The sequence below is a fragment of the Caretta caretta genome, chromosome 4, assembly GCF_965140235.1.
Source record: "Caretta caretta isolate rCarCar2 chromosome 4, rCarCar1.hap1, whole genome shotgun sequence".
Classification (NCBI taxonomy): Eukaryota; Metazoa; Chordata; order Testudines; family Cheloniidae; genus Caretta; species Caretta caretta.
This window is the reverse complement of record NC_134209.1, coordinates 154,157,340-154,183,302: the sequence shown is the minus strand read 5'-3', so window position 1 is coordinate 154,183,302 and position 25,963 is coordinate 154,157,340. Positions and strand designations below refer to the sequence as shown.

General features: G+C 54.0%; 1 protein-coding gene across 3 annotated transcripts in view; it reads right to left on the bottom strand.

Annotated features, from left to right (window-relative positions):
* Positions 1-25,963, bottom strand: part of LOC125635193 (dedicator of cytokinesis protein 2-like) — a 344,043-nt gene that overhangs the window by 30,048 nt on the left and 288,032 nt on the right. Inside the window, exons 32-37 of one of the 3 annotated variants that reach the window (XM_048846557.2) lie at positions 9,452-9,552; positions 9,067-9,125; positions 7,795-7,943; positions 5,761-5,846; positions 4,248-4,404; positions 3,274-3,314 (exon numbers count right to left, since the gene is read on the bottom strand). In XM_048846557.2, the coding sequence (XP_048702514.2) occupies positions 3,274-3,314; positions 4,248-4,404; positions 5,761-5,846; positions 7,795-7,943; positions 9,067-9,125; positions 9,452-9,552 (593 nt within the window). Of the gene's footprint in view, positions 1-3,273; positions 3,315-4,247; positions 4,405-5,760; positions 5,847-7,794; positions 7,944-9,066; positions 9,126-9,451; positions 9,553-25,963 lie in introns of those variants that run through there. The other 2 variants (XR_012668261.1, XM_075128207.1) reach the window with 2 other exon arrangements.

Here is a 25,963-nt window from a genome sequence, read left to right as displayed (position 1 = left end):
GAGAAACAAAGGGTCTGGGTCTGTCTGTGTGATGCTTTTGCTGGGGACAGAACAGGAACGGAGTCTTAGAATTTAGTAAGTAATCTAGCTAGATATGTGTTAGATTATGATTTCTTTAAATGGCTGAGAAAATAAGCTGTGCTGAATGGAATATATATTCCTGTCTTTGGATCTTTTTGTAACTTAAGGTTTTGCCTAGAGGGATTCTCTACGTTTTGAATCTGGTTACCCTGTAAGGTATTTACCATCCTGATTTTACAAAGGTGATTCTTTTTACTTTTTCTTCTATTAAAATTAATCTAGTAAGAAACTGAATGCTTTTTTCATTGTTCTTAAGATCCAAGGGTTTGGATCTGTGGTCACCTATGCAAATTGGTGAGGATTTTTATCAAACCTTCCCCAGGAAGGGGGGTGCAAGGTTTCGGTGAGGATTTTGGGGGGGAAAGACGTTTCCAAACGACTCTTTCCCAATAATAAACCCGGTAAGACGTTTGGTGGTGGCAGCGAAAGTCCAAAGGCAAAAGGTAAAATAGTTTGTACCTTGGGGAAGTTTTAACCTAAGCTGGTAAAAGTAAGCTTAGGAGGTTTTCATGCAGGTCTTCACATCTGTACCCTAGAGTTCAGAGTGGGGAAGGAACCTTGACAGATGGTGAAGGTGGAAATCTAATGCCTTTCCTATGTGGGCTGGGGGGTCTGCTGAAGTGTCTTCTGTAAGACCCCCATGGGTCCCACTATGGCCAGTTCGTGGGGAAAGGCATGGGTGGTCCCATCCATGGATGCCAATACCATGGTTGTATTTCGTGCCCCTATGTGGGCCTTGATCGTAGTGGTCCAGCTGTCATAGGTGTTCTGTTCGGGGAGGAATAGTGAGGTGAGAACATCCCTTTTTCCTTGTTGTCCTCTTCACTTGAGATTGGAGGGGCTATCAAAGATAATGGTTGCTCCGGTACCACGCGCACCGGGGAGCCCTCGACGTCCAGAAGTGGGGACTCCGGTATGATATAAATAGATCTTTCTGGCGCAGAAAATGGTGTAGCACCAGGAGCTTCAGTGCCAATGAGGTCGGTGCCGATTGTGTTGATGATGTAGCAGTCGGTGCCGAGGCTGTTGTGGTCTTTGTTGGCGCCATTGTAATAGTAACAGTGGGAGGCGGCATAGTCGGCAGAATGGCTGTCGGTGCTGTCTCCTTCAGCGTCATCAATGGTGCCTTGATGGAGGACGTAGGCTTAGAGCCCCTCGACTCTGCACAGGAGCGCTGTGTTTCGGCAGAGGCCACTGCACAGGTGGTGCTGGAGGTTCCCGGAGAGTTTTAAGTGCTGATCAGCTGTGGTTGACACCAAGGAGAGCAATCTGGTGGGAGACCATTTCCTTTTGTTCTGCTCTCTGTGAGGTAATGAGGATGCTTGTTTTCTTGCCTTTTTTTTTTTTTTTTTTTTTTTTTGAGGAATGGGTCTCAGGAGACCTTGCCATTAAAATGCCTTTCTGTGAGCAGCCTGTCTGCAGGACACACAGCTCACACAGCTTCCACCTTCCTGGGTCTGACCTCGGAGCATTCAGCATCCTCTGCCCCTCCGTACGCTTCCCACAGCGAGTCCGCCCAGGCGGGGTCCTGGGGAAGCCAGAGGGTCCTGCCCCCCAACTCCGCAGTCAGACGGGACTCTCAGCCAGCCAGTAAAACAGAGGTTTATTAGACGACAGGAACATGGTCTAAAACAGAGCTTGTAGGTGCAGAGAACTGGATTCCTCAGCTGGGGAATCATTTTGGGGGGCAGTGAGCCAGACAACCACGTCTGCACTTCACTCCATGTCCCAGCCAGCCCCAAACTGAAACTCACTCCAGCCTCTCCTCCTCCAGGCTTTCCCCTTTCCCGGGCCAGGAGGTCACCTGATTCCTTTGTTCTCCAGCCCTTTAGCTCTCACCTTGCAGGGGGGAAGGGCCCAGGCCATCAGTTGCCAGGAAACAGGGTGTTGGCCATTCTCTGTGTCCAGACCCCTGCACACACCTGCCCTCTAGGGCTCTGCAATGATCATACACCCTTACCCCACCACCTAGAAACTTAAGAACTGCATAGGGGAAACTGAGGCACCCCCACACTATTCAGAGGAAACATTAAGAACAGTCCCACTTTGTCACACCAACGGACACACTCAATGTGTCCGTTGCGTGGGGGAGATGCACATACCCCAGAAATGTGTCCATTGTACTAACTCAAATCCTGGGCTCATAGAGACCTGAGGCTAAAACTCATCTTGATGGAGAAATCACTATGGAACACTTCTGATCAGGGGCAGGAAACTCCTTCCCAGCAGAGATCATCAAAAGGAGACTTCCCCAGAGTCCTGACTGGCTTCATGGGGAGCAGTTCCAGAGCATCGCCCAGGGACTCTGTGACAATTGGATACCGGCATCACTTCTCTGCAAGTTGTGCAGCGTTTGAAAACTGGTGAATCCGGCATTTTTGTCAGTTCACAATATCTATCCTAACTATCCTAAGGGAGAAAAGAATTAAACTTTTTTTTTTTTTAGGAAGAAAAGGAGTAAGTAATTTACTAAAAAATGAAACTTATACTTCCTATCCTATTTTAAACTATCTAAGAGAGTACTACCTAAGTGTAATGGGATGGTTAAAGGCTCCGTCCCAGGCTGGGGATGGTTGAGAAGGAAATGAGGGGTCCTAGGTGCACGCACTAGGTGAGGTGCTAACGGCGCCATCAGGCAAACACTGTGCAGGTCGGCTACGAAAACTCTCTGAGCAAAGGCACAGGGATGCACCATCACCTGAAGTGGAACACCCACAGAGACATCACTCAAGGAAGAAGCAGTGCCTGGGCCCTGCACAGCCAGACAGCAGAGAGCTAGACCTAGTCCATGAACCTCAGGGAGTCTGCCTGGCTCTGGGAGCCCGTCCTGTCCCTTCCTGGCACCATCCTCAGGGAGGGTATTAACTTCCAGCCAGTGGCTCCTGTGCAAATCAACCCACAGCAGCTGCACAGGGGCCCCGAGGGCCTCTTTCTAACTGCTGAACCTTTGTTCCAGGGCATGATGCACCTAGGGGGCTGCAGGGCAGGTACTGAGAAGAACCATCTTATTCTGCTTGTGAGTGAAGCCCATTGGAGTGGAGGCCACAGGACGCTGTGGTGGAGATGGGATGGGCCCCGCCTGGGCACATAGGGACAGAATCCTGGGGTTCTCACAGACCCCCGGGGCACATAGCTCTCACGGACCCGTGGGACACACGGCTCTCTTGGATCCCTGGGGCACACGGCTCTCACCTGATGTACATGGCCTGGCGGTCAATCTCCTTGTAGAAGTTCTGGGGAAGGAAGAGCAGAAGGAGGAAGGTGACTGGCGGAGGAGGTACTAAAGAGCTCTGGGCTAGATCCACAGAGGGACATCGGTGCTTGTGTGTAGGCACCTGCTACCTCGTGGGATCTGCAGCCCAGAAGAGGGTGCCCAGCTCCCCACACAATGGATGGGGAGAGCCAGGCCCCTGAGAGTGGGTCCCACAGAAGCCAGTGATAGGTGGGGAGCTGCCGGAACTAGCCAATGGGAGATACTGACCAGAAGGGTGGGGTCTCAGTCCTGCCCTTCTAAGGGCCGTAGACGCCAACCTCCCCCAACCTGGCACTCACAGCACTGACCCCTGGCTGCAGAGTAGCGCCTAGGCCAGGCCAGTTGGTTCCAGCACTCCCCCAGCTTTGGAAGCCCCAGGTTCAATTCCCCCTCTGCCAGACGTAGAGCAGGGATTTGAACATGGGTCACCCCTACCCACAGGGCTGTGGGGTGTCTGGGCGGGGTTCCCAGCCTCTCCCGCTGAAGCCACTGCACCTTGTAAATGTCCCTGCTACAAGCCATGTCAGGGACCAGTTCTCAGGGCTCGGGTACAGCAGGTGATGCCTGGGGGAGCAAGGGAGGGGCCCTAGCAGACTTGTGTGGGAGGGGGCTGCAATAGCCCTGAGGCTCGAAAGGGAATGGGAAGTCCATCCCCACATGTGCTCCAAGGAAGGGGGGGCTGGTGCCTGAGAGACAGGACGCGTCTCTGCCTTCCCCAGATGAGCCATGTCCGGTCCCCCCTCAGGCCTGAGGGCAGCAGCGGAGAAGCCTCCCTTGTCACCGTGCGTCCCATCTGGCCACACAGCCTCATGCACCATAGGGCACGGCAGGCCCATCGCGCTGCCCAGTGGGGCGCGCGAGCTGCCCGGGGAGACGCTGGGCTGCCCAGTGGGGCGTGCGGCCAGGGACCCACCAGCAGGTTGACGGTGCAACTCATACTGTAGGTCTTGTTCTCGTCGTTCATGACAGCGCGATAGTCCAGCAGCCGCTCCAGGAGGCCCGTGACCAGGGCCACGAAGTTCTCACTGGGCTTTGCCAGCTCAGGGTGATTCCTGCAGCAGCTGAGGAGGCTGGGGAAGAAAAGAAGGATTCACAACCCTGTTCCCCTCTGCCCTGGCCTGGAGCCTGATGCAGGCCGGGCCCATTCCACACAGCAACAAAAAGGGGATATCTTGCTCGTGGCAAATGACAGCTCCTCCAGCCCTGGTCTCTCCCAGCAGGGGGCGCTGTGGGAAGCGGGGCAGGAGTTGGGGGGCGGGGGAGCTCCCGGCTCCTCCAGCCCCGGCCTCTCCCAGCAGGGGGCGCTGTGGGAAGCGGGGCAGGAGCTGGGCGGGGGGGGAGCTCCAGGCTCCTCCAGCCCCGGCCTCTCCCAGCAGGGGGCGCTGTGGGAAGCAGGGCAGGAGTTGGGGGGCGGGGGAGCTCCCGGCTCCTCCAGCCCTGGTCTCTCCCAGCAGGGGGCGCTGTGGGAAGCGGGGCAGGAGCTGGGCGGGGGGGGAGCTCCCGGCTCCTCCAGCCCCGGCCTCTCCCAGCAGGGGGCGCTGTGGGAAGCGGGGCAGGAGTTGGGGGGCGGGGGAGCTCCCGGCTCCTCCAGCCCCGGCCTCTCCCAGCAGGGGGCGCTGTGGGAAGCGGGGCAGGAGTTGGGGGGCGGGGGAGCTCCCGGCTCCTCCAGCCCCGGCCTCTCCCAGCAGGGGGCGCTGTGGGAAGTGGGGCAGGAGTTGGGGGGCGGGGGAGCTCCAGGCTCCTCCAGCCCCAGCCTCTCCCAGCAGGGGGCGCTGTGGGAAGCGGGGCAGAAGCTGGGTGTGGGGGAGCTCCCGGCTCCTCCAGCCCCGGCCTCTCCCAGCAGGGGGCGCTGTGGGAAGCGGGGCAGGAGCTGGGCGGGGGGGGGGAGCTCCCGGCTCCTCCAGCCCCGGCCTCTCCCAGCAGGGGGCGCTGTGGGAAGCGGGGCAGGAGTTGGGGGGCGGGGGAGCTCCCGGCTCCTCCAGCCCCGGCCTCTCCCAGCAGGGGGCGCTGTGGGAAGCGGGGCAGGAGCTGGGCGGGGGGGGGAGCTCCCGGCTCCTCCAGCCCCGGCCTCTCCCAGCAGGGGGCGCTGTGGGAAGCGGGGCAGGAGCTGGGCGGGGGGGGAGCTCCAGGCTCCTCCAGCCCCGGCCTCTCCCAGCAGGGGGTGCTGTGGGGCAGGAGCGCTTACTGTGCGGGGCTCCAGTTTGTCAGCGGGGTGAGGGGCGAGGGACGGAGCTCCCGGGGTGCCTGTGGGGCAGAGCTGGCAGTGACAGACTCGTCCCTGGTCCCAGCACGCCGGCTGGCAGCTGCTGAGGGTGATTCCAGGACACAGCAGTGGGGGCACGTGGGGAGGGTGCGCACGGCTGTAGGAGGGGCCAGACAGGGGCAGGTGTGAGGGGAGGCAGGGGCCAGGCTGGGCAGAGACTCACATGCTCTGGAACAGCTGCTTGTACTGCTCGTCCCCACGGCCTCCCTCCACTTCGCTGTCCAGCTTGTGCAGGATCTCGTCCTCGAACTGCGGAGAGGGGCAGCGTGAGCTGGGCTGGGGCTCTGCCGAGCTCTGGGCGCCCCGGGGGCTGCAGCAGCAGAGATGCTGGCAATGAAGAAGCCCCTGCCCGGGGCCTGGTTCAATCCTGATCTAGACCCTTGCGGTGCCTCCCGGCCTGTGGGTCTAGAGCCCTTTCCCAGGGCTCCTGCCCGTCGCCTTCTCAGCATCCCCAGCCACGCCCCATGAGAGCCTTGGGGGGCGCAGGGCCACTGCCCTGGGGAGCTCCCTATCCTGCCCCTCAGCCGCAGCCGCAGCACAGGCTGCCCCGGGAGGCTGGGCCAGGAGACTCTGGGCAGGGCCTGTGGTGATAACGGGGCTGACAGATTTCCCCACATCATGAGCTCAGCTGTGAGAGGCGGGTGGTAGCGGAGCACGTCCTGGCCTAGCTGAGCTCTTGAGTCCCTCCCAGCCACGGTTCTCTGACAAGTGTGGCCACAAGTAGAGCAAGCGCTGGTGGGAAAAGGGGCGGCCCAGGCCGAACGAGTCCCAAGGAAAAGGCCTGATCTAACCCCAGGGCTCCGGAGAACAAGTGAGGGATTCAGTGACCCCAAACCAGTGTGTCGCCAACAAGGACGAAACACGGAGGGGCTGGGCTGGGCTGGGCTGCTCCGCCCCTCCCTCCCTCCCTCCCTCCCTCGCTCCGGGGGTCCTGAAACAAAAGCCCTGGGGCGGGGGAGAGTGGGGAGACAACCATGGGGACCCCCTCAGCCTGGCTATGGAGCAGTGCGCTGGGGTGGCATGTAAGTCTCTACTGAGGCCAGCCCAGGACAGTACCTACAGATGGGCTGTTTAGGGGGAGGGGCTCGGGTGCAGCTGGAGTCCCCAGGCAGGGAGGGCAAGGGGTGCGCTGGAGAGGGGCTTGGCCCAGCGAACCCAGGAAGGGAGGGCAAGGGTCACACTCGGGGGGAGGGGCTCGGCCCGTGGCCCCGGGAAGGGAGGGCGAGGGTCACGCTCGGGGGGAGGGGCTCGGCCCGTGGCCCCGGGAAGGGAGGGCGAGGGTCACGCTCGGGGGGAGGGGCTCGGCCCGTGGCCCCGGGAAGGGAGGGCGAGGGTCACGCTCGGGGGGAGGGGCTCGGCCCGTGGCCCCGGGAAGGGAGGGCGAGGGTCACGCTCGGGGGGAGGGGCTCGGCCCGTGGCCCCGGGAAGGGAGGGCGAGGGTCACGCTCGGGGGGAGGGGCTCGGCCCGTGGCCCCGGGAAGGGAGGGCGAGGGTCACGCTCGGGGGAGGGGCTCGGCCCGTGGCCCCGGGAAGGGAGGGCGAGGGTCACGCTCGGGGGAGGGGCTCGGCCCGTGGCCCCGGGAAGGGAGGGCGAGGGTCACGCTCGGGGGGAGGGGCTCGGCCCGTGGCCCCGGGAAGGGAGGGCGAGGATCACGCTCGGGGGGAGGGGCTCGGCCCGTGGCCCCGGGAAGGGAGGGCGAGGGTCACGCTCGGGGGGAGGGGCTCGGCCCGTGGCCCCGGGAAGGGAGGGCGAGGGTCACGCTCGGGGGAGGGGCTCGGCCCGTGGCCCCGGGAAGGGAGGGCGAGGGTCACGCTCGGGGGGAGGGGCTCGGCCCGTGGCCCCGGGAAGGGAGGGCGAGGGGTGCGCCAGGGCTGAGAGGCTCAGTGTCGAGGGCCTGGGACCAGGCGCAGGGGCTGAAGGGAGCTGTGTTCCTGTCAGGGCCAGCTGGGTCATGGCCGAGGGGGAAGGTGACAGGCCCTGTGCCTCGTCTCTCCAGCTGGCCTCTGGCCCTGGTGCTCTCTTTTCCCAGAGCCGCCCCCCACTGCCCCTGTCATACCGACACAGACCCCCGTGGGAGGGGCTCACCACCGCAGCATGCCTCCTAGCCCAGGGCTGCTCTCATCCTTTGCCTTGTGACTACGCGCGCCCACTCCTTGCACCCTGCTGGCCCCAGTCTCCCTGGGGCCCAGTACGCACCATGCTGAAGGTCTTGGTCAGCTGGTACTCGCACAGCATCATGTCGAAGAAGATGGGGATGGTGGATTTGCGCAGCTCCAGCTCGGGCACCAGCGTCATCTCCAGGATGGGGCCCACCATGCCAGGGATAAACTGAATCTTGTGATGGCCTGAGGCAGGGGAGCAGGAAGGGACTGGTGGGAAGGGTATTGCTCTCCCAGGACCCCTCCCCTCTCCCCATGGTGGGAGAGCCCGCTCCTTCCTGCTGTGGGCAGCAGCCCAGGGGCAGGATCTCCTTGGAGATGTGGCGGTATCACCCTGCCTGCCCAGCCCTGTGGGACACTGGCAGAATTTATTACACGCCCTTCCGAGGCACCCAGATCAGGCCTAGCAACGAGCTGGGTCCTGCCCCAGAGAGCAGCATCCAGGAGCATGATGATCGGCAACAGGTATAAGGGACAGACAGACGGGGAGCGGGGCTGCGTCGCAAGGGCCTTCTCAGCTGCACACCCATGTGGGACCAGCTCAAGACGGGAGATCGGATTCAGTCCCTCTCTGTAGTACCCCCTGCTGCTCCAGTCTTGCTCCCCACACCATGCAGCTCTACTGATGCCCCTCAGTCCTTCCCCACAACCCCTTGGCTATTCCAGCTCCTGGCTGTTTCTGTTTGGCTGGCTTGCGGAGAAAAATGCAAAGACCCAGGAGCCCCAGCTGTGCGCTCTGTCTGCCAGAGCTCAGTATTGCTCTAGCTGCCAAACCGAAAGGTAGGGAATTATTCTCACAGGCCAATACTGGAATGTCCCAAAGAGGATGAGACGTATGACTGTTCTCCCCTAGTACAGACCTAGCAGGTCCTTCATGCCCCTTGGTACCTGGACTGCATGTGTCAGAACAGAGATAAGGGGTACGCCAGGGACCGGAAAGCCAAGGCGGAAAGCTGATTGGCTACTCCTTGTATTGGCTGATGTAACTTTTACTTGTAAACAGGCAGGGCACACAGAGATGGCTTTCGAGGTTAACGTCTGTGTAAGGTGAATGTCACATCACTGCATGGGGCAACTTCCCAGAGTGCTGTGCTGTATCACCGGTGTATAGCAATAACCTGGACATTGGGTTTCTGCTTTCTGGAGTATGTTTCATAACGAACCAAAGAGCCGTCATGCAAATGACTATGACCCTGCCCTCAGGCTCAGCCGTGCCTGGCCCCATCCCAGAGCTGCCCTGCCCAAGGCTCAAGCCCTTCCCACCCTGGCAAGACAGCAGCTGCCTCCAGCTGCCCTGCACCAGCCTCACCTAGGTTGTACCACATGTCCCGGATGGCAGCTCCAATTGTGGCTCTCATGTCTCCGTACCTGATGCGATAAGGAGAGGGAATTATTCCCTCCAGCCCCTGTGCCGCCCGGACCATTCGAGGTGTCAATAAGGGCAGACAGGGGCTTCAGGGCTGGGAATCCAGCACCAAATCCACCCCCCTTCCCATCCTCGATGGAGGCTCCAGACGCAGCCAGTCTACAGCATCACCGGAGAGCAGGGAATCCCCTGCCTGGTTACATGACAAAGTCAGGAGGCACCTCCAACCATTGAGGCCAGCAGAGGAGCCCAGGCTGTGGCCATGGAAGATGGGCTCCACAAGGTCCCATAACCTCCAGGGCCCAGTGGAGATAGGCAGGTGACTCACTTGGCAAGGATGGTCGTGCGCTTAGCCTGGGAGAAGTTCTCCAGCTGCAGGGAATCCTGGGTGAGGAAGGCAACTGCCAGGTGGAAATAATTGTTCCAAAGCTGTAAAGAAAAGATGGGCTCAAAGGTAGCTACAGAGATATCAGATGCATCGGGGGCTGGGATCCAGAGGTGAGGGAGTGGGGCAAGGCCAGGGAGTGGGGAGAAGGAGGGGAGTGAGATGGGAGGAGGCATAGATTCATAGATTCCGAGGCCAGAAGGGACAATTGTGATCACATAGTCTGACACCTTCCTCCTCCCTCCCCTTCCCCCATACAACACAACCCAGAGACCTGCTCCACAATAATTTCTAGAGCAGAGCTTTTAGAACCAGGGTGGGCAAACTTTCTGGCCTGAGGGCCACATCGGGAAATAGAAATTGTACGGCGGGCCATGAATTCTCACGAAATTGGGGTTGGGTTCAGGAAGGGGTGAGGGCTCTGGCTGGGGGTGCAGGCTCTGGGGTGGGGCTGGGGATGAGGAGTTTGGGGTGCAGGAGGGTGCTCTGGGCTGGGACCGAGGGGTTTGGAGGGGGATCAGGGCTGGGGCAGGGGTGTGGGAAGGGGTGCAGGTTCCGGCTGGAGGTGCAGGCTCTGGGGTGGGGCTGGGGATGAGAGATTTGGGGTGCAGGAGGGTGCTCCGTGCTGTGATTGAGGGGTCTGGAGAGACTGGGGCAGGGGGTTGGGGCATGGGGAGAGGCTCGGGTGCAGGCTTAGAGCAGCGCTTACCTCAAGCGGCTCCCAGAAGCAGTGGCATGTCCCTTCTCTGGCTCCTAAGCATGGAGTGGCCTGCGCCCCTCGGAGCGGGGACATGCTGCAGCTTCCGGGAGCCGTGTGGTGTGGTCCCTGACCCGGCTCCCCAGTGGGAGCTCGTGGGCCAGCTTAAAACGGCTTGCAGGCCGTAGTTTGCCCACCCCTGTTTTAGAAGAACATCCAATTGGGAATGAAAAATTGCCAGGAATGGTGAATCCACAAAGACCCTGGGTGAATTTGTTGGTGTATATCTATATCTAGATCAATCTACATTGTGATTCATATATCTATGTAATATGTTTAGGTCATTGAGGCCTGGTATGAATGATGCATGCTTGACATGAATGTGTCTGTTGCAAGTTAGCAACCAAAGCAAGGACTTAAGGTCAAAGACTATTAGAACTATTTGTGCAAAAACAATCTTATGTTCTGTGGCAAATTGCTGGTACGATTTTGATGGGTCCCACGCTTCCTCTTCTTGGGGGGGGGAGGGGTGTTCAGGGCGCAGTTTCCTGCCCCTGAACTAGGGTATCTACTGTCCCACTAGTAACCCAGAGAAGGGGAGTGGAGAGGGAGGGACCCGGGCCCACCCTCTACTCTGGGTCCCAGCCCAGGGGCCCTAGGGATAGTGGTAAACCACTTGAACTAGTGCTTCCTTCCCCTGGGCTACTTCCCTCTCCTGCTCGTCAGCTTGTGGGGCTTCCTGCCCTCTCTCTCTGCAGAAGCCAGGTGTCTCTTTACCTAGGGTCTTGGCCTTCTAGCCAGCCACGGCACTTCTCCAAACTCTCCTCTACTTCAACTCCTCCAAATTGCTCTCTGCTCCAACTCCAAACCACTCTGCTCCACCTCCTTCCCCTGGCTGATTGAAGCAGGGTTTTTTTTTTCAGGTGACTAGCTTTAGGTGCTCTAATTGGCTTCAGGTGCTTTTAATTAATCTACAGAAACCTTTCTTCCCTCTACAGGGAATAAGGCTTCTCCTCAGCCTGGGACTTACATCTCTCCCCTGGATCACTCTCCTGCTACCTTCTGGCCATGCTGTATCACAGTTCTGAGAAAAATACTGAAAATCATCAGAAAAGGAAACAACACCAGGTGGACTGATATAAAATTGTACCAGAATTAGAGGAAATGGCACGTCTGGGACCATGGCGGCCCGCCCAGGATTGTCTCTTTGGAATTGTGTGGGTAGAAGGCCTAGTAAACAAAGGCAAAGAACCGATGACGCAACAGAATGGACTATAAATGGTGCCTATGATTTATGCAAATCAGAGCTGTTTATTGATCCAGAGTCCCAAGTGGATATAGATGCGGTTTTGCTGGCTCCCCACATCTTATGATCTTATCCTAACAGAGAAGGCCGTCCCTAGCCATTTGGGTGCCCTACACAGCCCCTGCGCGACACGCCCCAGGGTCTGGGAGGCAGGAGCTGTGGGTGGGTACTTTTGGGGCCCCACAGACCCAGAGTGGTCTGGGGGATTAGCGGCCTGGGGGGCCGGGAGCAGCCTGCTCCACTTCCCTTGCCCCCAACCCAGTCGTGTTGCTCAGGGGAGGAGGCTTGGGGGAAGGGATCCCCACCCCCACACTCACCGGCAGCAGCGGGAAGCGGAGCAGCCCGGCCCCAGCCCGCTCTACTCCGCCAGCTCCCAGCCGTGTCGCTCCGCTTCCCGCCGCCAATTTTTGTGTCATCTGCAAACTTCAGTGATGATTTTGTTTTCTTCCACATCATTAATAAAAACATTAAATAGCGTAGGGTCAAGAACCGATCCCTGTGGGACCCCATTGGAAACAGACCTCCTTGATTATGATTCTCCATTTACTATTACATTTTGAGATTTACCAGTTAGCCAGCTTTTAATCCATTTAATGTGTGCCATGTTAATTTCATATCGGTCTAGTTTTTTGATCAAAATGTTGTAGGGTACCGAATCATAGAATATCAGGGTTGGAAGGGACCTCAGGAGGTCATCTAGTTCAACCCCCTGCTCAAAAGCAGGACCAATCCCCAATTAAATCATCCCAGCCAGGGCTTTGTCAAGCCTGACCTTAAAAACTTCTAAGGAAGGAGATTCTACCACCTCCCTAGGTAACGCATTCCAGTGTTTCACCACCCTCCTAGTGAAAAAGTTTTTCCTAATATCCAACCTAAACCTCCCCCACTGCAACTTGAGACCATTACTCCTTGTCCTGTCCTCTTCTACCAATGAGAATAGTCTAGAACCATCCTCTTTGGAACCACCTCTCAGGTAGTTGAAAGCAGCTATCAAATCCCCCCTCATTCTTCTCTTCTGCAGACTAAACAATCCCAGTTCCCTCAGCCTCTCCTCGTAAGTCATGTGTTCCAGGCCCCTAATCATTTTTGTTGCCCTTCGCTGGACTATCTCCAATTTATCCACATCCTTCTTGTAGTATGGGGCCCAAAACTGGACACAGTACTCCAGATGAGGCCTCACGAATGTCGAATTGAGGGGAAAGATCACGTCCCTCGATCTGCTGGCTATGCCCCTACTTATACAGCCCAAAATGCCATTGGCCTTCTTGGCAACAAGGGCACACTGTTGACTCATATCCAGCTTCTCGTCCACTGTCACCCCTAGGTCCTTTTCCGCAGAACTGCTGCCTAGCCATTCGGTCCCTAGTCTGTAGCAGTGCATGGGATTCTTCCGTCCTAAGTGCAGGATCCTGCACTTATCCTTGATGAACCTCATCAGATTTCTTTTGGCCCAATCCTCCAATTTGTTTAGGTCCCTCTGTATCCTATCCCTACCTGCCACCGTATCTATCACTCCTCCTAGTTTAGTATCATCCGCAAATTTGCTGAGAGTGCAATCCACACCATCATCCAGATCATTTATGAAGATATTGAACAAAACCGGCCCCAGGACCGACCCTTGGGGCACTCCACTTGATACCGGCTGCCAACTAGACATGGAGCCATTGATCACTACCCGTTGAGCCCGACAGTCTAGCCAACTTTCTACCCACCTTATAGTGCATTCATCCAGCCCATACTTCTTTAACTTGCTGACAAGAATACTGTGGGAGACCGTGTCGAAAGCTTTGCTAAAGTCAAGAAACAATACATCCACTGCTTTCCCTTCACCCACAGAACCAGTAATCTCATCATCAAAGGCGATTAGATTAGTCAGGCATGACCTTCCTTTGGTGAATCCATGCTGACTGTTCCTGATCACTTTCCTCTCGTGTAAGTGCTTCAGGATAGACTCCTTGAGGACCAGCTCCATGATTTTTCCAGGGACTGAGGTGAGGCTGACTGGCCCGTAGTTCTCCGGATCCTCCTTCTTCCCTTTTTTAAAGATGGGCACTACATTAGCCTTTTTCCAGTCATCCGGGACTTCCCCCGTTTGCCATGAGTTTTCAAAGATAATGGCCAATGGCTCTGCAATCACAGCCGCCAATTCCTTTAGCACTCTCGGATGCAACGCATCCCGCCCCATGGACTTGTGCACGTCCAGCTTTTATAAATAGTCCCGAACCACTTCTTTCTCCACAGAGGGCTGGCCACCTACTTCCCATGCTGTGTTGCCCAGCGCAGCAGTCTGGGAGCCGACCTTGTTCGTGAAGACAGAGGCAAAGAAAGCATTGAGTACATTAGCTTTTTCCACATCCTCTGTCACTAGGTTGCCTCCCTCATTCAGTAAGGGGCCCACACTTTCCTTGGCTTTCTTCTTGTTGCCAACATACCTGAAGAAACCCTTCTTCAATCAAATCAAGCACCTCACAGATGTCTATGTGTAGTACAGCAACACTGTGCATCCGATGAAGTGAGCTGTAGCTCACGAAAGCTCATGCTCAAATAAATTGGTTAGTCTCTAAGGTGCCACAAGTCCTCCTTTTCTTTTTGCGAATACAGACTAACACGGCTGTTACTCAGAAAACTTACCTTTATCAACCATACTTGTCATCTCCTCAAAAAAATAGCAAGTTTGACAGGATCTATTTTCCATAAACCGAGGTGATTGGCATTAATTACATCACTGTCCTTAGCCCTTTATTAATCGAGACCCAGCCACTCCATTGTCTTACACAGGACAGATGTCAGCCTGACAGGCCAGTAATTAACCAGGTCATCCTGCTTTCCCTTTTTAACATTGGCACAACATTAGCTCTCTTCCGTCCCCTGGAACTTTCCCAGTGCTCCAAGACTCACTGAAAATCCTTTTGGGAATACAGACTAACATGGCTGCTACTCTGAAACCTGTCATTATGCATTTAGCCGTATGGAGAGGAAATCCATCAACTGCATGAAAAAACTTGTACAGATACAGACAGACATCATCTTCCTCTCCAAATACAAACAGATGGACATTGTACCAAAAGGACTGAAGGTAAAAAATCCATTACAATCTACATACCACACAGACTATGCTGACAGCTTGTGCCACACGCTCTCAAAGAAACTGCGGAATCACCTGATCAACATCCTCTACAGCAAACAGGGAAAGATTAAGAATGAGCTCTCAAAACTGGATACTCTCATAAAAAAACAACCTTCCACACAAACTTCCTCGTGGCTGGACTTTACTAAAAATAGACAAGCCATTTACAACACACACTTTGCTTCTCTACAAAAGAAAAAGGACACTAAACTTTCTAAACTACTACATGCCACAAGGGGCCACAGCAATGGTTCCCTCAACCCACCCAGCAATATTGTTAATCTATCCAACTATACTCTTAGCCCAGCAGAAGAAGCTGTCCTATCTTGGGGCCTCTCCTTCTGCCCCTCCACCCCCACGAACACGATACAGTTCTGTGGTGACCTAGAATCCTATTTTCGACGTCTCCGACTCAAGGAATATTTCCAAAACTCCTCTGAACAACATACTAATCCACAGAGACCTTCCTACCAACACTACAAAAAGAAGGATTCTCGGTGGACTCCTCCTGAAGGTCGAAACAGCAGACTGGACTTCTACATAGAGTGCTTCCGCTGACGTGCACAGGCTGAAATTGTGGAAAAGCAGCATCATTTGCCCCATAACCTCAGCCGTGCAGAACACAATGCCATCCACAGCCTCAGAAACAACTCTGACATCATAATCAAAAAGGCTGACAAAGGAGGTGCTGTTGTCATCATGAATAGGTCAGAATATGAACAAGAGGCTGCTCGGCAGCTCTCCAACACCACTTTCTGCAAGCCATATACCCTCTGATCCCACTGAGAGTTACCAAAAGAAACTACAGCATTTGCTCAAGAAACTCCCTGAAAAAGCGCAAGATCAAATCCGCACAGACACACCCCTGGAACCCCGACCTGGGATATTCTATCTACTACCCAAGATCCATAAACCTGGAAATCCTGGGTGCCCCATCATCTCAGGCATTGGCACCCTGACAGCAGGATTGTGTGGCTATGTAGACTCCCTCCTCAGGCCCTACGCTACCAGTACTCCCAGCTATCTTCGAGACACCACTGACTTCCTGAGGAAACTACAATCCATCGGTGATCTTCCTGATAACACCATCCTAACTACTATGGATGTAGAAGCCCTCTACATCAACATTCCACACAAAGATGGACTACAAGCCATCAGGAACAGTATCCCCGATAATGTCACGGCTAACCTGGTTGCCGAACTTTGTGACTTTGTCCTTTCCCATAACTATTTCACATTTGGGGACAATGTATACCTTCAAATCAGCAGCACTGCTATGGGTACCCGCATGGCCCCACAGTATGCCAACATTTTTATGGCTGACTTAGAACAACGCTTCCTCAGCTCTCGTCCCCTAATACCCCTACTCTACTTGCACTATATCGATGACATCTTCATCATCTGGACCCATGGAAAAAAAGCCCTTGAGGAATTCCACCATGATTTCAACAATTTCCATCCCATCATCAACCTCAGCCTGGACCAGTCCACACAAGAGATCCACTTCCTGGACACTACGGTGCTAATAAGCGATGATCACATAAACACCACCCTATACCGGAAACCTACTGACTGCTATTCCTACCTACATGCCTCCAACTTTCACCCAGACCACACCACACGGTCCATTGTCTACAGCCAAGCTCTAGGATACAACCGCATTTGCTCTAACCCCTCAGACAGAGACAAACACCTACAAGATTCTATCAAGCATTCTTACAACTACAATACCCACCTGCTGAAGTGAAGAAACAGATTGACAGAGCCAGAAGAGTACCCAGAAGTCACCTACTACAGGACAGGCCTAACAAAGAAAATAACAGAACGCCACTAGCCGTCACCTTCAGCCCCCAACTAAAACCTCTCCAACGCATTATCAAGGATCTACAACCCATCCTGAAGGATGACCCAACACTCTCACAAATCTTGGGACACAGGCCAGTCCTTGCCTACAGACAGCCCCCCAACCTGAAGCAAATACTCACCAGCAACTACATACCACACAACAGAACCACTAACCCAGAAACCTATCCTTGCAACAAAGCCCGTTGCCAACTGTGCCCACATATCTATTCAGGGGACACCATCATAGGGCCTAATCACATCAGCCACACTATCAGAGGCTCGTTCACCTGCACATCCACCAATGTGATATATGCCATCATGTGCCAGCAGTGCCCCTCTGCCATGTACATTGGTCAAACTGGACAGTCTCTACGTAAAAAAATTAATGGACACAAATCAGATGTCAAGAATTATAACATTTATAAACCAGTCGGAGAACACTTCAATCTCTCTGGTCATGCGATTACAGACATGAAAGTTGCGATATTACAACAGAAAAACTTCAAAACCAGACTCCAGCGAGAAACTGCTGAATTGGAATTCATTTGCAAATTGGATACAATTAACTTAGGCTTGAATAGAGACTGGGAGTGGCTAAGTCATTATGCAAGGTAAGCTATTTCCCCTTGTTTTTTCCTCCCCCCCCACCCCCGTTCCTCAGACATTTTTGTTAAACCCTGGATTTATCCTGGAAATGGCCCACCTTGATTATCATACACATTGTAAAGAGAGTGATCACTTTAGATAAGCTATTACCAGCAGGACAGTGGGATGGGGGGAGAGAAAACCTGGATTTGTGCTGGAAATGGCCCACCTGGATTATCATACACACCGATGAAGTGAGCTGTAGCTCACGAAAGCTTATGCTCAAATAAATTGGTTAGTCTCTAAGGTGCCACAAGTACTCCTTTTCTTTTTTTGAAAATCAACCATCCAGTGAGCTCCTCAGCCAGCTCTTTTAAAACTCTGGATGCAAGTCAGCTGGACCTGCTGATTTAAAAATGTCTCACTGTAGTAGCTTCTGTTTAACATCTTCCAAAGAGACGAGTGGAATGGAAAGAGCATCACCATATGAGGAGGCTGCATCGTCTAGTTTTTTCCCCAAATACAGAACAGAAATATTTACTGAACACTCCTGCCTTTTCTGCACAATTACTGAGAATTTGGAATCGCTGTCGGCACACTGAAAAAAGAAAAGGAGTACTTGTGGCACCTTTGCGAATACAGACTAACACGGCTGTTACTCTGAAACCTGTCGGCACACTGGCGCTGACAATGGTGGCCTGCGGGTCTCTGGACAAGCGTATGCGTTGCACTGCAGGTTGGCCATTGACTCCCTTGGGGAGTGAATCAAGCCCGTGGGCAATGTCAGACCACACGGCAAACCCTACCCTGAACTGGCTCAGCTCGACTCGACCTGCAGCCTGACTCCACACCCTCAGCCAGGCTGGTGTCACTCAGGGAGGTGATGTCTATTATGCCTCTCAGAGGTTTGGCAGTAAGGCCTGTTCTCCGTTCCAGTCTGGTCACTGTCAAGAAGGGTTCTGAGATTCCAGGGCCCCAAAGTCTGCCTAGGAATCTCAGTCTGGTTCTGACCGCTGAGTTGGATGCCCAGCTGGAGCAGCAGCTGGACAGGTACCACGAGGGCTGGCTGTGTTTTGGTCTCCTTTTCAGTCCCCTGTCTCCGCCCTGGGGAGAGCAGCATGTGCCTAAAAAGGCCGGTTCTGTCTCCTCAGGACGACAAGAGCTCCAGATCTGTGCTGGTGTGTGGAGAATGACCACCCCCCTAATGCCACCTGCTGTGACTAAAGACTGCGGGACGCATCCTCTGCCTGTCCCCGGCCCCAGGGCCCATGTACTCTGGGGAGCTGATTGGGTTAAACAAGGTGACCGCGGAACAAGCTGCAGGATGAACGGTCTGTGCAAAGCGTTTCCCACTCTCGTGCCCAAGCAGCTGGTGCCGGGCTGGTGCAATCGATGCTCCAGGCATGGCAGCTGACAGGGCTGTAGGATTTGTATTGAGAGTTGTCCCTCTCCTAGATGTGCTGAAGAGCCTCACCTACCCCTGGCTGTAGTGATTGGCCAGTGGCTGCACATTTAATACTGGATGCCCCATATGCCATCACAAGGCTTCTTCGCGATCCTCTCCATTGCAGGGGCACCATTTATGGAGGGTGAGGGGGGCTCCCCCCATTTCTTACCAGAGGTCTGCTTGCCCAGCCCCCGGCAGAGCTCTTAACTGCAGTGCAGCCGCAGTGTGGACTGCGATGAGTTCTGTGCTGTTCCCGGTTTGCGCCCCTGGGGCAGGGAGTCAGGATTTTGTTTACAAACAGCGGCAGGGCGATTAAGATAAGAAGGGGCTGGTGGTTCAATTAAATTATGGATCTGGAAGTCGTTAGATGAAACTGTAAAACAGGAATCCCTCTGTGTGGAGGGTGGGGGTGTTGAAGCATAGCAGAAATACAGCCAAGGTTACATCAGAAGAGAGACGGGTACCCAGAAATCACCTACTACAGGACAGGCCCAACAAGGAAAATAACAGAACACCACTGGCCATCACGTACAGACCCCAGCTCAAACCTCTCCAGCACATTATCAACGATCTACAACCTATCCGGGAAAATGATCCCATCACTCTCACAGACCTTGGGAAGCAGGCCAGTCCTCGCTTACAGACAGCCCCCCAACCTGAAGCAAATACTCACCAGCAACTACACACCACAGAAACACTAACCCAGGAACCAATCCCCGTAGCAAACCTCATTCCCTGCTCTGTCCCCATATCTACTCTAGCGACACCACCAGAGGACCCAGCCACGTCAGCCACACCATCAGAGGCTCATTCACTTGCACATCTACTAATATGATATATGCCATCATGTGCCAGCAATGCCCCTCTGCCATGTACATTGGCCAAACTGGACAGTCCCTTCGTAAAAGAGTAAATGGACACAAATCAGAGATCAGGAATGGTAACCTACAAAAGCCAGTAGGAGAACACTTCAATCATCCTGGACATTCTATAACAGATTTAAAAGTAGCTATACTTGACCAAAAAACCTTCAGAAACAGACTTCAAAGAGAAACAGCAGAACTAAAGGTTTCAGAGTAACAGCCGTGTTAGTCTGTATTCGCAAAAAGAAAAGGAGAAAAGGAGAAAAGTCTCTAAGGTGCTACAAGTACTCCTTTTCTTTTAGCAGAACTAAAATTCATTTGCAAATTTAACACCATTAATTTGGGCTTGAATAGGGACTGGGAGTGGCTGGCTCATTACAGAAGCAGCTTTGCCTCTCCTGGAACTGACACCTCCTCATCTGTTATTGGGAGTGGACTACATCCCCCCTGATCGAATTGGCCCTGTCTCACTGGTTCTCCACATGTGACGTAACTCCCTTCCCCTCATGTGGCAGTGTATAATGCCTGCATCTGTAATTTTCACTCCATGCATCTGAAGAAGTGGTGTTTTACCCAGGAAAGCTTATGCCCAAATAAATCAGTTAGTCTTTAAGGTGCCTGTGACGAAGTGGGACTGTTCTTAATGTTTCCTCTGAATCCTGTAGGGGTGCCTCAGTTTCCCCTATGCAGTTCTTAAGTATCTAGGTGGTGGGATAAGGGGGTGTAATTGTTGCAGAGCAAAGGGCCAGGGTACATAAATGGTCGACACTCTGTCTCCTGGCAACTGATGGCCGGGGCCCTTCCCCCCTGCAAGGTGAGAGCTAAAGGTCTGGAGAACAAAGGAATCCGGTGACCTCCTGGCCCAGGAAAGGGACAAAGCCCAGAGGAGGAGGGGCTGGAGGGGGAGTCAGTTTGGGGCTAGCTGGGGACATGGAGTGAAGGGCAGACGTGGTTGTCTGGCTCACTGCCCCCCAAAATGGACCTGGCTGAGGAGTCCTGTTCTCTGCACCTACAAGCTCTGTTTTAGACCATGTTCCTGTCGTCTAATAAACCTTCTGTGTTACTGGCTGGCTGAGAGTCACGTCTGACTGCGGAGTTGGGGGGCAGGACCCTCTGGCTTCCCTAGGACCCCGCCTGGGTGGACTCGCTGTGGGAAGCGCATGGAGGGCCAGAGGATGCTGAATGCTCCGAGTCAGATCCAGGAAGGTGGAAGCCGGGTGAGCTGTGTATCCTGCAGACAGGCTGCTCCCAGAAAGGAGACTTCCCCAGAGTCCTGTCTGGCTTCGTAGGGAGCAGTTCTAGAGCATCGCCCGGGGACTCCGTGAGAGTGCCACCAGACTCCTTGTTGTTTTTGTGGATACCGACTAACACGGCTACACCCTGATATTCAGAAGAGAGGGAGATTTGGGGGATAGGTGAAAAGAAGGGCCCAAAACCCCAGGGCAGGGCAAACAGCGAATAGAGAAGTTCCCACTTCCCTGTGGCACGTCTGTGGCCCCATCACCATACTATGAGGGCCTCACAAGGTCTAACCTAATGGTCTCCAACCTTTTTATGCACAAGATCACTTTTTGAATTGAAGATCAACCCTGAGATCACACCAGCCTAAGGAGGTCAGGGGTGCATTGTTCCCTTTGGGTGTGCAGCCTTCCCCAGGTGTCCAATTCAAATGAACTGACCGAGGGGAGCTCATGGCATGAGGCAGGGTTCCCAAGGCTCCAGGGCTCGATGTCAGGAGGTGAAGAAGCCAAGGGGCTCACTCTAGGGAGAGAGTGTAACCCTGAGGGGTTATCACTCTGAAGGGGTCCTCTGAAGGACTATTCCAGAGCTGTGAGAGCAGCAGACCTATGCATCCATGACACAAGCATGACATGAAGGACTTCTACAAAGGTCTCCGGGCTGTGCAAGGGCTCAAAATTCAGCACCACAGCCCCTGTCCTCACAGATGGGAAGTGGCTGCTCACAGACAAGGGTGATATTCTCTCTCACTGTGCACAGCACTTGCTAGTCTCCTGACCTGTCAATCCACTCTGTGACAAAGCCATTGATTCACTCCTGCAGTGCCCTGTCTGCGGCCCCTTCATTCCATGAGGTTAAAAAGCAGCTGTCCAGGGGCAAGTCTCCAGCTTGCCGGCCTTCCACCTGATGTGTACAAATGTGGAGGTGCCCCCCGGGCAGGAAACCCACCAGCCTTTTCAAGGCTCTGTGCCCAGGGGTGTAAGGATGCGTTCAGAGCCCAGCTCTCCCAAAGGGAGGGAAGCATACCTAGCTGTGATAGCCATTGTGGAACCGCTCCGCTGTCTGCAGCAGGGAATATCCTTGCTCTACAGGCTCGTCTCTCAGCCAGTGGACTCAGTGTGGCTTTGGTGCTGGCCATGGCACAATGACCATGATTTCTGCAGCCCCACCAGTGCCAGAGAAGGCACCTGTACATGGTGTTTGCTGACCTGACCAAGGCCTACAACATGGTCAATCGCCAGGGCCTGTGGAAACACCTTCATGAATCCAGCTGCCCAGAGATGATGATTGCTGTAATCTGCTCACTTCATGGGGGCATGATGGCCCGGGGATGGAGTGGGTGACTCATCAGAAGCCTTCCCCATCAGCAGCACCAAACAAGGACGTGCAATGGCTCCAGCCCTCTTTGCCTTTGTCTTTTCATCCTCTCTCTTGTTCGCAGTCCAGGACTTTGACAGAGGCGCACACATCTGGATGGGAGCGTGCGGTGACTCAGGGCCCGCACCAACAGCTACTAAGAGAGCTCCTGTTTGCTGATCACTGTCCCTTCACTGTGCACATGCTCGAGGACATGAAGCTATTGAGGGCCACTCTGCCTATGACACAAAATGCTTCGGTTTCACACTGCGCCTGACAGAGACAGAGTCATTGAACTGACAGCATCACGAGCACCTTGATCCCATGGCCACAACTGACAACACTCGCTCTGCTCAGTCAGGCAGTTCTGCCCCCTGGTCAGCACACTTTCCAGCAAGGCCATGCTGGGTGAGGGGATCACTCGGTGCCTGGCAAAGGCCACGCTGGCATCCGGCAGGCTCACCCACAGGCTCTGGAGAGAGTGTGGAGTCTGCCTCAGAACCCAGATACAAAGCTACCGTGCTGTTGGACTCACTCCTCTCTGGCTGCAAGACATGGACGCTGTACCAACGCCACATCGACTGGCTGGAGAGCTTCCACCTTCGCTGCCCAAGATTCTTCGGCAACCTCAGGTGGCAGGACAGAATCCCAACACTGAACTTCTGGCGAGGCGCCAAATCCCTGGCCTTGAGTGCACGCTCATCAGGGCTCAGCTTTGCTGGGTCAGACTTGTGGTCTGCATGGAGGCTTCCCGAACGTGGTGCTCTGCAGCCAACTGAGCATGGGAACCTGCTCTAAGGGTCGACCCATCCTCAGATATAAAGACACCTTCAAGGCCAACCTCAAAGCATGTAGGATAGATCTTAAAACCTGGCAACTCATTGCGCTTGAGAGACCTAGAGGGAGAGGTCTGTGCCATGAGACCATGTCCACTTTTGAGGAGTGATGTGTGAGGTCAATGCAGAAGAAGAGAGCACATCATGAGGCCAACACCTCAAACCCTCCCCACAACGATTACGCTCGCAAGACATGCAACCGCATTTGCAAATCCAGGATTGGACTCGCTTCCCACGTGAGACATAGGCGCCGAATCCAGCGAGCTGCATCCCTGCTCCTCTGCCTACCTCCCAAGCGCTTCCTGCCCCGCCGCTGCCAAACAGCTGTTTGGCGGCGCTTTGGACTGTCCACGAGGGACGAGGAGGAGCAGGGATGTGGTGCACTCAGGGGAGGAGGCAGACAAGAGGCGGGGCAGGGGCGCGGACTTGGGGGAAGGGGGTGGAATGGGGTGGGGACTTGGGGGAAGGGATGGAATGGGGGTGGGGTGAGGGCAGTGTAGGGGAGGGAAGAGGCAGGGCCAGGGGCGGGGGGATGGTCGAGCACTCACCGGGCAAAGGGGAAGTCGGCGCCTATGATGTGAGAAGCCACAAAATCAAATCAATCTACAACTTAAGTCAGCACTAGCTGAATACTCATCCATGAGCAATGGGAGAATGCATCCATCCATTGATAATTCTACCATTTCCATCTAGTAATTGACAAATGGTCGAGTTCAGGATCCTGACACAGGGAAGAAAGGAGAGCAGCAGAATACGGACCCTGGACTTCAGAAAAGCAGACTTTAACAACCTCAGGGAACTGATGGGCAGGATCCCCTGGGAGAATAATATGAGGGGGAAAGGAGTCCAGGAGAGCTGGCTGTATTTTAAAGAAGCCTTAGTGAGGTTACAGGGACAAACCATCCCGATGTGTAGAAAGAATAGTAAATATGGCAGGTGACCAGCTTGGCTTAACAGTGAAATCCTTGCTGATCTTAAACACAGAAAAGAAGCTTCCAAGAAGTGGAAGCTTGGACAAATGACCAGGGCAGAGTATAAAAATATTGCTCAGGCATGCAGGAGTGAAATCAGGAAGGCCAAATCATACCTGGAGCTGCAGCTAGCGAGAAATGTTAAGAGTAACAAGAAGGGTTTCTTCAGGTATGTTGGCAACAAGAAGAAAGTCAAGGAAAGTGCGGGCCCCTTACTGAATGAGGGAGGCAACCTAGTGACAGAGGATGTGGAAAAAGCTAATGTACTCAATGCTTTTTTTGCCTCTGTCTTCACGAACAAGGTCAGCTCCCAGACTACTGCACTGGGCAGCACAGCATGGGGAGGAGGTGACCAGCCTTCTGTGGAGAAAGAAGTGGTTCGGGACTATTTAGAAAAGCTGGATGAGCACAAGCCCATGGGGCCTGATGCGTTGCATTCGAGAGTGCTAAAGGAGTTGGCGGATGTGATTGCAGAGCCATTGGCCATTATCTCTGAAAACTCATGGCAATTGGGGGAGGTCCCAGACGACTGGAAAAAGGCTAATGTAGTGCCCATCTTTAAAAAAGGGAAGAAGGACGATCCTGGGAACTACAAGTCAGTCAGCCTCACCTCAGTCCCTGGAAAAATCATGGAGCTGGTCCTCAAGGAATCAGTTCTGAAGCACTTAGAGGAGAGGAAAGTGATCAGGAACAGTCAGCATGGATTCACCAAGGGCAAGTCATGCCTGACTAATCTAATTGCCTTCTATGATGAGACAACTGACTCTGTGGATGAGGGGAAAGCAGTGGACGTGTTGTTCCTTGACTTTAGCAAAGCTTTTGACACGGTCTCCCACAGTATTCTTGCCAGCAAGTTAAAGAAGTATGGGCTGGATGAATGGACTATAAGGTGGATAGAAAGGTGGCTAGATCGTTGGGCTCAACGGGTAATGATCAATGGCTCCATGTCTAGTTGGCAGCCGGTATCAAGCGGAGTGCCCCGAGGGTCGGTCCTTGGGCCGGTTTTGTTCAATTCATTAATGGTCTGGAGGACAGTATGGATTGCACCCTCAGCAAGTTTGCAGATGACACTAAACTGGGAGGAGAGGTAGATATGCTGGAGGGCAGGGATAGGATACAGAGGGACCTAGACAAATTGGAGGATTGGGCCAAAAGAAATCTGATGAGGTTCAACCAGGAGAAGTGCAGAGTCCTGCACTTAGGACTGAAGAATCCCATGCACCGCTACAGACTAGGGACCGAATGTCTAGGCAGCAGTTCTGCGGAAAAGGACCTAGGGGTGACAGTGGACGAGAAGCTGGACATGAGTCAACAGTGTGCCCTTGTTGCCAAGAAGGCCAATGGCATTTTGGGATGTATAAGTAGGGGCATTGCCAGCGGATCGAGGGACGTGATCATTCCCCTCTATTCGACACTGGTGAGGCCTCATCTGGAGTACTGTGTCCAGTTTTGGGCCCCACACTTCAAGAAGGATGTGGAAAAATTGGAAAGCGTCCAGCGGAGGGCAACAAAAATGATTACGGGACTGGAACACATGACTTATGAGGAGAGGCTGAGGGAACTGGGATTGTTTAGTCTGTAGAAGAGACAAATAAGGGGGGATTTGATAGCTGCTTTCAACTACCTGAAAGGGGGTTCCATAGAGGATGGCTCTAGACTGTTCTCAGTGGTAGCAGATGACAGAACGAGGAGTAATGGTCTCAAATTTCAGAGGGGGAGGTCTAGGTTGAATATTAGGAAAAACATTTTCACTAGGAGGGTGGTGAAACACTGGAATGTGTTACCTAGGGAGGTGGTGGAATCTCCTTCCTTAGAAGTTTTTAAGGTCAGGCTTGACAAAGCCCTGGCTTGGATGATTTAGTTGGCGTTGGTCCTGCTTTGAGCAAGGGGTTGGACTAGATGACCTCCTGAGGTCCCTTCCAACCCTGATATTCTATGATTCTATGAAATACTTTGTTGGGATTTTTTCTGTTCCTAATGTACTTTAAAAACTCCTCATTGTCTTTAACTCTGCTGGCCAAAGATTTCTCCTTGTGTCCCTTGGCTTCCCTTATCAATTGTATACAATTCCTAACTTCCCCATTCTTCTATTTATTATTATATATGTTTGAGCTGTCTTCACCTCCCCTCTAAACCAGGTTGTTTTTCAATCAGCACAGCCTTCTTCCTCAGTTGTGGAACTG